This window comes from Watersipora subatra, chromosome 3 (assembly GCF_963576615.1).
Source record: "Watersipora subatra chromosome 3, tzWatSuba1.1, whole genome shotgun sequence".
Classification (NCBI taxonomy): Eukaryota; Metazoa; Bryozoa; class Gymnolaemata; order Cheilostomatida; family Watersiporidae; genus Watersipora; species Watersipora subatra.
Window position 1 is genome coordinate 75,301,363 of NC_088710.1, and position 15,607 is coordinate 75,316,969.

At 36.5% G+C, this 15,607-nt stretch overlaps 1 protein-coding gene across 1 annotated transcript in view; it reads left to right on the plus strand.

The window, feature by feature from the left end:
* The window catches only part of LOC137392182 (regulator of nonsense transcripts 1-like), a 47,219-nt gene that overhangs the window by 11,822 nt on the left and 19,790 nt on the right, over positions 1-15,607 (plus strand). Inside the window, exons 3-7 of the mRNA XM_068078823.1 lie at positions 2,513-2,640; positions 7,077-7,166; positions 7,653-7,862; positions 10,510-10,648; positions 13,117-13,363. Coding sequence (XP_067934924.1) covers positions 2,513-2,640; positions 7,077-7,166; positions 7,653-7,862; positions 10,510-10,648; positions 13,117-13,363 — 814 coding nt within the window. The remainder of the gene's footprint in view (positions 1-2,512; positions 2,641-7,076; positions 7,167-7,652; positions 7,863-10,509; positions 10,649-13,116; positions 13,364-15,607) is intronic.

Here is a 15,607-nt window from a genome sequence, read left to right on the forward strand (position 1 = left end):
TGACTACTCGTAGTAGAGACTGACTACTCGTAGTAGACTGAGTACTCGTAGTAGAGACTGAGTACTCGTAGTAGAGACTGAGTACTCGTAGTAGAGACTGAGTACTCGTAGTAGAGACTGAGTACTTGTAGTAGAAACTGAGTACTTGTAGTAGAGACTGAGTACTCGTAGTAGAGACTGAGTACTCGTAGTAGAGACTGAGCACTCGTAGTAGATACTGAGTACTCGTAGTAGAAACTGAGTACTTGTAGTAGAGACTGAGTACTTGTAGTAGAGACTGAGTACTTGTAGTATAGACTGAGCACTTGTAGTAGAGACTGAGTACTCGTAGTAGAAACTGAGTACTCGTAGTAGAGACTGAGTACCTGTAGTAGAGACTGTGTACTTGTTGTAGAGACTGAGTACTCGTAGTAGAGACTGTGTACTTGTTGTAGAGACTGAGTACTCGTAGTAGAAACTGAGTACTCGTAGTAGAGACTGAGTACTTGTAGTAGAGACTGTGTACTTGTTGTAGAGACTGAGTACTCGTAGTAGAGACTGTGTACTTGTTGTAGAGACTGAGTACTCGTAGTAGAGACTGAGTACTCGTAGTAGAGACTGAGTACTCGTTGTAGAGACTGAGTACTCGTAGTAGAAACTGAGTACTCGTAGTAGAGACTGAGCACTCGTAGTAGAAACTGAGTACTTGTAGTAGAGACTGAGTACTTGTAGTAGAGACTGAGTACTCGCAGTAGAGACTGAGTACTTGTAGTAGAGACTGAGTACTTGTAGTAGAGACTGAGTACTTGTAGTATAGACTGAGCACTTGTAGTAGAGACTGAGTACTCGTAGTAGAAACTGAGTACTCGTAGTAGAGACTGAGTACCTGTAGTAGAGACTGTGTACTTGTTGTAGAGACTGAGTACTCGTAGTAGAGACTGTGTACTTGTTGTAGAGACTGAGTACTCGTAGTAGAAACTGAGTACTCGTAGTAGAGACTGAGTACTCGTAGTAGAGACTGTGTACTCGTTGTAGAGACTGAGTACTCGTAGTAGAGACTGTGTACTTGTTGTAGAGACTGAGTACTCGTAGTAGAGACTGTGTACTTGTTGTAGAGACTGAGTACTCGTAGTAGAGACTGAGTACTCGTAGTAGATACTGAGTACTCGTAGTAGAAACTGAGTACTTGTAGTAGAGACTGAGTACTTGTAGTAGAGACTGAGTACTTGTAGTAGAGACTGAGCACTTGTAGTAGAGACTGAGTACTCGTAGTAGAAACTGAGTACTCGTAGTAGAGTCTGAGTACTTGTAGTAGAGACTGTGTACTTGTTGTAGAGACTGAGTACTCGTAGTAGAGACTGTACTTGTTGTAGAGACTGAGTACTCGTAGTAGAAACTGAGTACTCGTAGTAGAGACTGAGTACTTGTAGTAGAGACTGTGTACTTGTTGTAGAGACTGAGTACTCGTAGTAGAGACTGTGTACTTGTTGTAGAGACTGAGTACTCGTAGTAGAGACTGAGTACTGTAGTAGAGACTGTGTACTTGTTGTAGAGACTGAGTACTTGTAGTAGAAACAGTACTTTTTGTAGAGACTGAGTACTCGTAGTAGAGACTGAGTACTCGTAGTAGAGACTGAGTACTCGTAGTAGAGACTGTGTACTTGTTGTAGAGACTGAGTACTTGTAGTAAAAACTGAGTACTTGTTGTAGAGACTGAGTACTTGTTGTTGAGACTGAGTACTTGTTGTAGAGACTGAGTACTTGTTGTAGAGACTGAGTACTTGTTGTAGAGACTGAGTACTTGTTGTAGAGACTGAGTACTCGTAGTAGAGACTGAGTACTCGTAGTAGAGACTGAGTACTTGTAGTAGAGACTGAGTACTCGTAGTAGAGACTGTGTACTTGTTGTAGAGACTGTGTACTTGTTGTAGAGACTGTGTACTTGTTGTAGAGACTGAGTACTTGTAGTAGAGACTGAGTACTTGTAGTAGAGACTGAGTACTTGTAGTAGAGACTGAGTACTTGTAGAAACTGAGTACCTGTTGTAGAGACTGAGTACTTGTTGTAGAGACTGAGTACTTGTTGTAGAGACTGAGTACTTGTTGTAGAGACTGAGTACTCGTAGTAGAGACTGAGTACTCATAGTAGAGACTGAGTACTTGTAGTAGAGACTGAGTACTCGTAGTAGAGACTGAGTACTCGTAGTAGAGACTGAGTACTCGTAGTAGAGACTGTGTACTTGTAGTAGAGACTGTGTACTTGTTGTAGAGACTGAGTACTTGTAGTAGAGACTGAGTACTCGTAGTAGAGACTGAGTACTTGTTGTAGAGACTGAGTACTTGTAGTAGAGACTGTGTACTTGTTGTAGAGACTGAGTACTTGTTGTAGAGACTGAGTACTTGTTGCCCATGGGCCATGTTTAGTCTTGTTGCTGCAGTGGTGCGATTCGAGGTGATGTTAGCATTGTTTAACATCTTGCTAGTTGGGCTGTGCGATCTATAGAGCATTCTGAGAAAGAGTCTTCACCGTTTCAGACTCCGGCTGGCATAGCAAACGGTTATGATGCTGTGGTTGCGGTTACGGATGGAGTATCGGAACTACGGTTTGAAGAGGATGAAGAGGAGGCATACTACATGAAGGATTTGCCAAAGCATGCTTGCGCGTAAGTTTCAATCATAATAGCGCGATCGTAAGTGTTGGCTACGTTCTCAATGCTACATCAGCTAAAACAGCTATACAATGCATCATATTTACCATTTAGTAGCATTTAAAGATTATCACTACAGTTCAGTTACGAGTGTAACTGATCAACTTTCAACCCATGAAACACTTGCAAATGGGTATCAAACTCGGTCTAACTCACCAGGTTAAAACGTAACAAAATCTATTCTAATTTGGAAAAAATAATTGTTTTACAAAAAATTGCACTTCTATTTTCATTGACTATTTTAATGATTATGATATTTTTGATAAATTGGTTTTTTTCTATTAATTTTTCCTCATGTAATTTGTCTCTGTGGTTGCATTGCGCATCAGATCGCTGTTGAACCCCCTCTTCAGTATTGGTGGCTTGCATGCTTTAAGTTGACAAATTATCATGTTTCTTGCGTTCAACAGTCATACAAATTATAATATACAACTTATAATATACAACTTATAATATACAACTTATAATATACAAAGTATAATATACAAATTATAATATACAAAGTATAATATACAAAGTATAGTGTACAAAGTATAGTGTACAAATACATGTAAGCTGGTGAAGTAGAGCTACTAGCAGTTTTAAACAATGTACAAATGTGAGCTAGAGACATAAAAAGGTAGTGAGATAGTGAGGGGAAACTGCACTAGTTACAGTTGCTACTTCACAAATTTATCCTGGTTCTAACTTCAAAGGTCCTTCTGTAGCATTGTAATACACATGCAGTCAATTATCACCATCACACTTGCTAATTCATGACAGTGATTGTTTACAGAAATGTTACACACGCATCAAAACAATATTGTTTGTTTTGAAGAAACACTGATTTTTGTCTGTTTAAAAGAAATAAAGAAGTCGTGGTTTTACCCAAAAAGTCACACAGTTTGAATCAATGATTTAAATCACCATTTTCATGCTAACGCTGTTAATAATTCATTTGAGGCGAATGACAATTTATCCCTTTATTCCAATTTATTTATCCCTTTTTAAGGTTGACTTGCAACAAAATTCACATAACAGTTATTTGGTATCAAAAGATTCACCATGTCTTACTCTGTTGTGTTGTAGGTGCCAAATATGTGGAAATGTGATTACAAGCTCTTAAAAGCTCAAAAACGAAAAGCCGCCATAGATTGGAATCCGTTTATTTCTCTGACGTAGCCATGACAGTTTGGTTATTGTCTTGTCATGTGATGTTCTCACGTGAATTGAAAGGCCAATAAAAAGCTCAATATAAAACTTCGCGTAGCACTAGTTTATGACAAACACTTCGGGTTTTACCGAAGACCCCCGTATCAAATATAGATGCTCGCTACTTTACAGTTTTGTTTCGGCTTGATCTAATCGTCAAGTCGTAATCTGATCATGTGACCCAATACTTCGCAAATAATTTTTGCAGCACTTTTCGATTATCCTCAGGGGACCAACAGGCTCGTCTTGATTATCAGACAATGATATGTACTCCTTCGAACTAAGGTTAAAAATTTAAATGAATTTTTACGGTAAGTTAAAAGATATCACTGCTAAAAGTGACAGCATTACAATGACGATAAAACAGACGCGTAAGAACAATGGACATGATTTTATTGAATGCGTAAAGTATATTTGTGAAAATATTTTGACGAATAAGGTTGCATGAAAGTCTAAACGGAAACCATCTACCACAACTACGTCACATTTGAGCCGTTTTGGAAAGAGAATCCAAACTACGGCGATCTCGTGTGGCTGTGATTAACTGTTCGTTTTTGAGCTTTTAAGAGCTTGTAATCACATTCCCACATATTTTGCACTTACAGCACAACAGAGTAAGACATGGTGAATATTTTGATATCAAATAACTGTAATGTGAATTTTGTTGCAAGTCAACTTTTAAGTTTCCAATGATATAATGTAAAGCTCTTAGACCACGGAGCAGTATTAACTGTGTAAATCTGTTGACTGGCTTTGTTTGCTGTTATTCAATTAAGTTTACAGTAATGCTTGGTAATACACAACTCTAGTATTTACAGTAATGCTTGGTCATACACAACTCTAGTATTTACAGTAGTGCTTGCTAATACACAGCTCTAGTACAGTGCACCCTCGAGATACGATATTAATTCGTTCCAGGGTTGGCATCGTATGGTGAAGAAATCGTATATCGGGGTATAGAGCCCATTGTAATTATACAATGCAAACACCTCTGGTAAAAATCGTCAATTTTTTTAATAAAAATGTGTACATATTGACAACTAGCAACAAAATAGTATGTTAACTTTAGTAATTATAGTTACCTACAGTAACTGTATTGTATTTAGTGTATTTTAATGGTTATGATCTGCAATAAAACGCAAAATTATAATGTGTGTACTAAATGTAATACGTACGGTAAGGAGTTCTTGCCTTCAAAAAGTACGCATAACATAAACTTTGAATTCACTTCAAGTTTAGCTTGCTAAGCCTACACTTAAAACTAAGTTTTAGTATGTATTTTGAACTATTTTACTGAATTTCAACTTTTTATCACGAAATTTTATCCTCCAGCAGTTCCTATCTTCACTTTCACTATAAACTTAAGCCTATCTGGTTGAAACCTTTTTCAACCTAAATCAATGAGGCCGAGCGATGCAGTTATAGAAAGCGGCCTTTCGCACACTTGACCATTTAATGGCTACCGAAAAGAAAAAGAAAATTATATTTTCTATACTGGACGTACATATTTTTGGAGTAACGTGGCTTTAGCTGGTACATGTAGCGGGTAAAGCAGAGAGGAGGCAAAAACGTATCAATGCTAATTATGGTGCTGTACACTTGAAAATAAATTTAAAACATAATGAATTGCAACTTTTTAGCAGGCTAAAAGAAGTTGTCCATTCCTGTCCAATTTTTCTATTTTTTCTACGAAAAACTTGATAGTGAAATACAGAAAATTGCTAACTAGTGCTTGTAAAAGGATCCAGAGACTGTGGTACAGTAGTTTGTCTTGTATGAAATGTGCACAAGAGTCAATGTAACCATACATACAAAGTTTGTACATATTTATACCCTATGGGGGGACAGGGCTTTAGCAAGTTTCAGAAAATAATGTTGATGCGTCAACTATCTTGAGTAGCTAGTTATATGAGTTACATACATACATACGATGAATTGTATTCACGTAGAAGATAACAAGCCCATATGTAAAGACATGGTTAAACAAGAAAATATAACATAAAATCAAAAGGAAACAAATAAAATGAATAAAATATGAAAAACATGCCACACAAGAGATAAATAATATATCTTATACATGCATTGTTTTAATGTACAATCCACATCAGTAAATGTATCAGTATTTCTGCGAATGTGGGATTTTCAGTATCTTCTACATCCTCGCCTTCACTAAATGGTTGCTCCTTTTGAATGCTGATCGCGTGCATGACCTAGCTCATTCAAATCTTCAGTCGGATGCTCTTTCTTGTGCTTGCTTTACTGGAGTTCTTGTTTTAATAATAATTGCAAATGCTGATTGGTTGCGATCATATTCCTTGACAATGTTAATAATACGGGTCCCTTCTTCTTACTTACGACATCTAACTCTGTTGACATAGAAATCATTTTTCCTTCGTTTTGTAACGTTTGTATCGGTCTCAGATTCCATAGATCACGAATCAAATGTAGATAGTTGTAGTTATATACGTATGCTGACTTAAAAGTTTATAGTAAAAGCTATAATAACGCTACGAATGAATATTTGCTCTCGTTTGTGTATTTTACACGAAATTTTCCACGCGGACATGAGAGAAGTCGATCATCGTGTCTCTTCTAAACGTTCTAAGAATGTTTTCGGCAAACTATATTTCGGTGTCTTTTTTATTTCGACGTATGTTATGAGCACACCGACGGCCAAATTTTAACTCGGGCGAAACTTTTCTCAAATTCGTATGGTGAAATAAAATTTGTATAGCGAGGTGAAGATATCACAATGTTTGACTTCGTAAGGTGAAAAAATCGTATATCAGGGTAATCGTATCTCGAGGGTGCACTGTATTTACAGTAATGCTTGGTAATATACAACTCTAGTATTTACAGTAATGCTTGTTAATACACAACTCTAGTATTTACAGTAATGCTTAGTAATACACAACTCTAGTATTTACAGTAATGCTTGCTAATACACAACTCTAGTATTTACAGTAATGCTTGATAATACACAACTCTAGTATTTACGTGAAATTTCAAGCTAGCTTATCAGTTTTGGCATCCAATGATCCTAAGATATCTGTAGATTTTTTTGGCTTCACTGCTCTATGCATCAAAATGCCAGTAACAAAGTATTTCCACCAGGTATTTTGTTGTTTCATGTTTGTCTAAACGTATTAGGTAGTAATTTTAGTAACTGTAATTTTAATGGAGATGATTGACTGTTGCAGGTACTGCGGAATCCATGATCCAGCTTGTGTTGTTTATTGCAACACAACCAAGAAATGGTTCTGTAATGGCCGTGGCAACACTTCCGGCAGGTATGCTATGTTCTTTATTCTGTGCCAGCATCTGTAAGTTTATTTTGTGGTAAAGATTGCATTGAGGTTATGTATTTTTCATTTGTTTAATTGTCTCTTTATAAACCAGTCGATCTCCAGTTATTCGTACAAGGTCAACCCTCACTAGTATAAATAGCATTTAATACCCATTTTCATAGTTTTTTTGATAGTCAAGTTTTTGATTGCTGATGTTGGTTTATTCAGCTTGTGATCAGAATACAACAAAGAAAAGTTTTCTGCTCATTGCATCCTTGTCTATAGCTTTGACACATGCTGAACTAGTCAATTAAGTTGCAAATTGAAGCGTAACCTGGCTAGAAAAACCGCCACTTTAGTTTTTATATGTTTTAGTTATATTGGACTAAAAGAAGGCAAACTTTTTGGGTTTATTAATGGCCTTGGATATTGATAGCGGTGCGATTTGTGATGGCCAGTAAGGCTCACACGCATGCATTGCTGTTGCAGTCATATCGTGAACCATTTGGTTAGAGCCAAGGCTAAAGAGGTTACCCTTCACAAAGATGGACCTCTTGGGGAGACAACTCTCGAGTGCTACAATTGCTCATGCAAAAACGTTTTTCTTCTTGGTTACATACCAGCAAAATCTGATTCAGTGGTTGTGCTGTTGTGCCGACAGCCATGCGCCACAACGAGCAGTCTAAAGGACATGAACTGGTGAGTACTAACCTTATTATCTGTACGGTAGCCTCTGTCTGCTCTTACCTTGTGATAGGTAGCACTTATGATAATTCTCATGAAATTCGCTCATGATTGGTTGGCTGTTATTTGGAACCACTCAGTCTCTCCTTTATTGAAAACAAGACAGGTGAGTTGTCATTATATAATGGTGCGCTGTATGAGAGTTCTTGGAATACAATGGACGCCGCCATACGACATTATTTCGTTCCAGTATTGGCATTGTAAGGTGAAAATATCTTGTAGAGGGGTATAGAAACCCATAATAATTATGTAATGCAGACACCTCTTATAAAAACATCAAATCTTTGTATACATGATGTGCATATTAAAATTATTATGATTAGGGTTATGATTCTTTTCCTTAACGACGTTATCAATCTCAGGTCCTATGGCTAAAGTTATATACAGTCAAACATGGATAACTCGGCCACGGATAGCTCGAAAACATGGTTAATTCGAACAGTTTCTTTGGTCCGTTCCCACGTAATGATAAATTGCTATAGATAACTCGAACTCAACACTGTTAATTCGAACTGTTTTTTTGCCCAACGGCTACCGAAACGGTTGTTATCGCTTTAGAAAATCACTTTATTCAAAGCCATAGAGGTAAACCTCATATTTTCGTAATTCATAAGCGTTGTTATTACCACCATCGGCAAAATAATTTTGTCAACGACTTTTCTAAAGGTTTGGTCAAATTTGATTTACACTGCTATACGATTAATAGCACGGGCTTGCCGGGTCACGCGCGCAAGGATTTTCGCCACGCACATACAAAACAAAAACAGCATGTTGTTTTGTATGTGCGTGGCGAAAATCCTTGAGTGCGTGACCCGGCTAGCCCGTGACGAATAGTTTTCTGACGTTGATTCCGTGTTGAATCAACGTCGGAATGTTGAATGTTTAAAACGTCTTAAAATTGTTTTTACTAAATGTATACGTTGTCTTAGCTAAAAAAACTATTCATCGTTTGACCTAAACACAGAATACGTGTGTACATTCAATAAGTATCCATTCAAAAAGCGTGAGTGATATACAATGTACCGTTAAACCTCGTAAAACTTTTTCTTGAACTGCCTCGGAGTGTTGCTCTTAACGAATCCCAGGTAAAGTAAGGGATTTTTCTTTGGTAACTTTTTCTTGAAGTTGCATAAACTTCAAGAAAAGTCGGCAAAATTGATCGTGGGTAAAACGCTCAAAAGAAAAAGATGTCTTTTCTTTTGAGCATTTCAACAACGATCAAGTTTTGCCAATGTCAATCTAAAAAAACGTCCTGGCAATAACATCACCTCAAACAACAAACCAATCTCAAGTGATAGAAAAATCTCTATACTTTTTGATAAAAACGTTTTAAACTTTACATTAGAAGCATTTAATTTGAAACAAGCCATTTGTGCTTTTGATTTATATTATAGTTTGCATATGTACATGTATCTACTAATAAATAAGTAAATACATGGACTTGTGACAGTGCTCTAATAACTTGAACGCTCTGATAATTCGAACACTTTTGCTCGGTCCCTTGAAGTTCGAGTTATCCATGTTTGACTTTATGTAGTTAGTTATATAGTTACATACGAGAATAATGGATTGAAGTTTATAGTAAACATTATATTAAACACTAAAATGCACAATGAATTTTCAATTTTGTTTACTTTTCACCAATTTTTGTTTCACTCACGCAATATCAAGCATTTACAAAACGCGAAGAATGCTGAAATAAAAGAGAGCGAGCATCGTATTTCCTTCAGGCATTGTGGGAGAGATTTCGGCGAATAGCATATCAAATGTTCCTTATTCCGATGTATTCAGCACAACACCTGCCAAATTTGAATTTCGAGAGATATTTTTGTTGTCGTATGGCGAAACAAATGCCATAACAGAAGGGACGAAAGAACATCGTGTTCCACATTGTATGGCGAAAAAAATGGAAAACAGGGAAGTCATAACTCCAAGTTCACTTTATAGTGCATAGTTTTTTGTAACAATTTGTCAACAAGATACAACACAAAAAATAGTTTTCGTGTATTTTAGTTGTCTTTCCCTAGTTAATAGCCCTGCATCATGGAAATTTCTTTTCTATCTTAAGTTATTACCATTTGATCTTGTGAAGGTTGCTGTTAGAAATGGGAGTTATTACCACAACATTGGAGCACATCAGTTGGAATATACTGACCATTTATATAGAAACAACCTTGCAACCTGCCGTGTGACAAATTATTATCTCTTCCGTTTGTCTGTTGACCGCATGGAGCTATGGCTCAAGACGAATATAGCTGTTTTCCGTAACACAAGTATTATGTTCTAACTTTATATGGTCCTGTTGACTTGAATTGTTAACTAGCAAAGACATGGTAACTTTACTCTGCTGATAGACACTAGTGGAAGCTTGTTTCAACTGTTTTGAACTGTAATCATCACTACCAAGTGTAATGTATCTTTATCATAGGATAATGTTAGATGCAGATGTGTAAGCCTAGGGTTCATTGCAAGCCCCGCATTTATAAATGAAATACCCGATCTCAAACTAGAGCTAACATACTTGTTTTATTGACCTGTCATGATGTCTTATAATTGTTAGTCAAAGAACTTGGTGCTTTAGTCAGTTTTATGGTGTGTCCAGGGATCCATCGCTATGGCAGCCGCTGATCCAAGATAGACAGTTCCTCGCTTGGCTTGTAAAAATTCCTTCTGAAAGTGAGCAGATGAGGGCTAGGCAGATCTCCGCTCAGCAAATCAACAAACTGGAAGAGTTGTGGAAGGTGTGTGGCTGTAAATGTGTTTACATCACTGTTGGTGCTTCTTCAGTTGATAATATCTGCCCTCCGACCTCGACTTTTAAATGTTTCCGATCGTGAATAATTCAAAGTTGGAACAAAAAAATCAAGTTTTTGCCCAGATGTTGGATAAAAAATTATGCGCTCGAACAGAACCACCCCTTAGATAAACTGAACACAGCCAATGATATGTCTTGGTTGTCGTCTGATGCTGATGTTGGTGTTCTCTAATGTTACCTTTGGTATTCAACCGTTGTATGTAGACATTTGTTGGGGTTTATAAAATACTAATTACAGTGTTTGGTTCGTTGAACCATACCACTCTTTCAAAGAAAGCAAATGCAAATATTAAAGTTATCCCTACAATTTTTGATTTTATTCAAAGATCTGGTGAAATGAGGCCGGGTTATGTACCCAAATATTCCCCAGTCCGGCTTACTCTATTAGTAGAGTACGTGACTTACTCTATTCATCGTTTTTTTGATGTCATCAAGCCATTTGTACATGCGATCATTCATGAAAAAGCCGTCATATTTGTAGAAAACGATCGTTATTTTTTATTTAATAGTTTTTTTGGTGTTGTTTTGATACTATAACAAAAAAATTGCAAACAAAAGCATCGTTTTCAAAAATTCATTGCAAAAGCTTCGTGTTATTAACGATAAAAGTTGTCTCTAAAGATGGCCGACAATGATAAAATGACGTCATGAAAAAACGAAGGATTAGTAGGGTATGTGACCTACTCTATTAGTAGAGTACATATGTTGGCTGAGCACAAAATTGTTGTAACTTCATATAGAACATAAGGGAAGTTACAACAATGTTGCGCTCAGCCCACGATATGATAAATTCAGCCTGCTTTATGTATAAATTTGCTTTTTTAATACACAGTTTATAGTTTATATTGTAAAATAGTGTAAAAGAGTTTGGAATTGTTTCAATCTTTGTTATTAATATTATTGATATTATTTGTTATTTAGATTACACATCAAATTACGCAAATTCAACGTAATTTAAATAATTGTTCATGTTATTTAAATTAAATTAATTCGATTTAATATAAAAAAAAGGTTTTAAAATTGCTTTTTGAGCAGTTTTTCAAAACAAATTGTGGTTAAAAACAATGATTGAGTTGCATATGATGAAATAAGTAGGGATTCAATACGTTGTGAAGTAGTTTCTGTAGTTTCTGTATGCTAAAACTTGCATGATTAATCAAACAACTAAATATGATTAAATACGCTCTAGTTGATTTACAAGTCATTCATTCCAAAGACCACCAAGTCTGTAATACTGTGTTTGACTGTAGTTTGAATATCACTACTCAGAGATGTTAAGAGATATGTAAAAGGATTAATAGAGAGGTTATCAATGAAAAGTGTATTTTTGTAAGTTTACGTTAAAGATTTGTGAACAGCATCATAAACTCGATGAATCTCTACCATCCCACCACCTCTACCACCACCTCTACCACCACCTCTACCACCACCTCTACCACCACCTCTACCACCACCTCTACCACAGGCGTAGGCTCTGTGGTGGTAGAGGTGGGCACTCTGATCGACATCTCCAACTGAAGTGAAGTTTATTCTGTTACTTTATTTTTTTAGTATATATTTTTTGCCTTCAGCCTTCTCACTTGTAGATGTTGGGAATCAATTCAGATGTATTTTGAGGTACTTACAAGGGGTTGTTTGACTGTAGGGCGAAAATTACGTAGAATTTTTTAACGCTCTTCAGATTAGCTCACTTCCTGATGATTTTATTTTTATTGAAATGCCCACATTTTTACAACTAAAAAGTTTTAATCATTTTATTATAAATTTGCATATTCAGCTAATACATAAGCGGAATAAATCATTTTGATGACATTTATGACAGAAACATAAAAAATACTGTACCCAAAAAGACTGTACTGTACCTCTTATTATACCTCTATACCTTGTTATTAAGGACGACTACAACATTACAAGTTTACAATTTACCATCGACCAAGTTCACTTAGATGGAACAAGTTGTCAAGTTAAGAAATATAGTTTAATACAGTCTTAGTTTATGTGTATACATCTAATAGACAAACTCTACCAACAGTCTCCTTATTTTACTTTAGTCGTTCTTGTTTAATTGTTCAATATGCTGTTCGTGGGAGGAATTGCAAAAGAACTTGAAACATACATGTATGATAGGAGTAATAGAACTGTGATCTCAACATACGTGTAGAGCCATACATAAGTAAATTTACATGTACATTTAGCTTTAGTATACCTTGGATACCTCTGTTATACCTTGGATACCTCTATTATACCTTGGATACCTCTATTATACCTTGGATACCTCTATTATACCTTGGATACCTCTATTATACCTTGGATACCTCTATTATACCTTGGATACCTCTATTATACCTTGGATACCTCTATTATACCTTGGATACCTCTATTGTACCTTGGTAGGAAAAGCCTGAGGCAAAGCTTGAAGATTTGGAGAAGCCAGGGATAGACGAGGAGCCAGCTCAAGTAATGCTTCGCTATGAAGATGCCTATCAGTACCAGAATATATTTGGCCCCTTGGTTAAGTTGGAGGCGGACTATGATAGAAAGCTGAAGGAGGCGCAGACCCAGGAGAATATATCTGTGCATTGGGATACAGGCCTCAACAAGAAACGTACTGCCACATTCACCTTTCCCAAGGCAAATGACGGTTAGTACATCAATCCCTAGAACATCAGGTAATCAGTTACATCTGGCACGTCAGTTACGTTTGGTACGTCTCTTACGTCTGGTACTTGTTGAGTCAAACATTGAACTATTACTGTGTAATAGATGAATTCAACCACAAGTTGGGGTCAACAGAAATTCATTTTTCAGTAAAACGTCGAATAGCGTCTACTAGTCATTCGCAGTGCTACTAAATTGTCGGAAGCTCACTAATTGTGGTAGTCATATCATTGTAAATGGACCTGAGACTCGAGTGGCCATCCTAAATAAAAACTACTTACGGTCGAGCCTTGCCATACAATTTTAATTCGTTTGTGGATTGGCATGTAAGATGAGAATTTCGTATAGGTAGGTATAGAACCCCATAGTAAATATCTAATGCAAGCATCCTCTGGTAAAAATCATCAAAATTTTATATACCTACTGTACGTACATATTAAACATTAGTAACAAAATAATATGTTAACCTTAGTAACTATAGCTACATACAGTAACTTTAGTGTATTTAGTGGTTATGATCTGCAATAAAATGTAACGTTACTATGTACTATGTGCAGTACATACCTTAGGGAGTTCTTGCCTTCGAGACAGACGTATAATATAAATGTTGAATTTAACTTAAATGAATTTAGCTTACTAAACACATACTCGAAGCTAAGTTTTAGTATGTATCTTTAATTATTTTACTCAACTTCAATTTTTTTATCACCAAAGTTTTATCATCTATCTATTTCTGGTTTTGTTTTCTCAATAACTAATAACAAATAATGCCGAACTGAGTGAGATAGAGCATTATTTTTCTTTAATTTGTTATAGGAATTTCGGTGAGCCGTGCATCGTCTTACTTGTTTTTCTGGCGTAATCAGCACACCGGCTGCCAAATTTGATTTTCGAGCGAAATTTTTGTTGATATCGTATGCCAAAAAATGTTTCGTATGGAGTGATCGAAAAATCATCGTAGGGTGAATAAATCGTATAACAGGGTCATCGTAACCCAAGGGCGCACTGGAGATGTGTAATTTCCGTAAATATATATTAATTTTTTGGTTTTTTCAGGGACCAAATAGATTTATGTCATGGTTATGTTCGTTTCAGTTGTTTCAATTATCACTTGAATACTTTCGCAAGCTGTAAAACCTTTTATTGCTTACATTGAGGTAGTCCACCTTTCATTGCTCACATTGAGGTATTCCACCTTTCATTGCTCACATTGAGGTATTCCACCTTTCATTGCTCACATTGAGGTATTCCACCTTTTATTGCTCACATTGAGGTATTCCACCTTTTATTGCTCACATTGAGGTATTCCACCTTTTATTGCTCACATTGAGGTATTCCACCTTTTATTGCTCACATTGAGGTATTCCACCTTTTATTGCTCACATTGAGGTATTCCACCTTTTATTGCTCACATTGAGGTATTCCACCTTTTATTGCTCACATTGAGGTATTCCACCTTTTATTGCTCACATTGAGGTATTCCACCTTTCATTGCTCACATAGAGGTATTCCACCTTTCATTGCTCACATTGAGGTATTCCACCTTTTATTGCTCACATTGAGGTATTCCACCTTTCATTGCTCACATTGAGGTATTCCACCTTTTATTGCTCACATTGAGGTATTCCACCTTTTATTGCTCACATTGAGGTATTCCACCTTTTATTGCTCACATTGAGGTATTCCACCTTTCATTGCTCACATTGAGGTATTCCACCTTTCATTGCTCACATTGAGGTATTCCACCTTTTATTGCTCACATTGAGGTATTCCACCTTTCATTGCTCACATTGAGGTATTCCACCTTTTATTGCTCACATTGAGGTATTCCACCTTTTATTGCTCACATTGAGGTATTCCACCTTTTATTGCTCACATTGAGGTATTCCACCTTTCATTGCTCACATTGAGGTATTCCACCTTTCATTGCTCACATTGAGGTATTCCACCTTTTATTGCTCACATTGAGGTATTCCACCTTTCATTGCTCACATTGAGGTATTCCACCTTTCATTGCTCACATTGAGGTATTCCACCTTTTATTGCTCACATTGAGGTATTCCACCTTTTATTGCTCACATTGAGGTATTCCACCTTTTATTGCTCACATTGAGGTATTCCACCTTTTATTGCTCACATTGAGGTATTCCACCTTTTATTGCTCACATTGAGGTATTCCACCTTTCATTGCTCACATTGAGGTATTCCACCTTTCATTGCTCACATT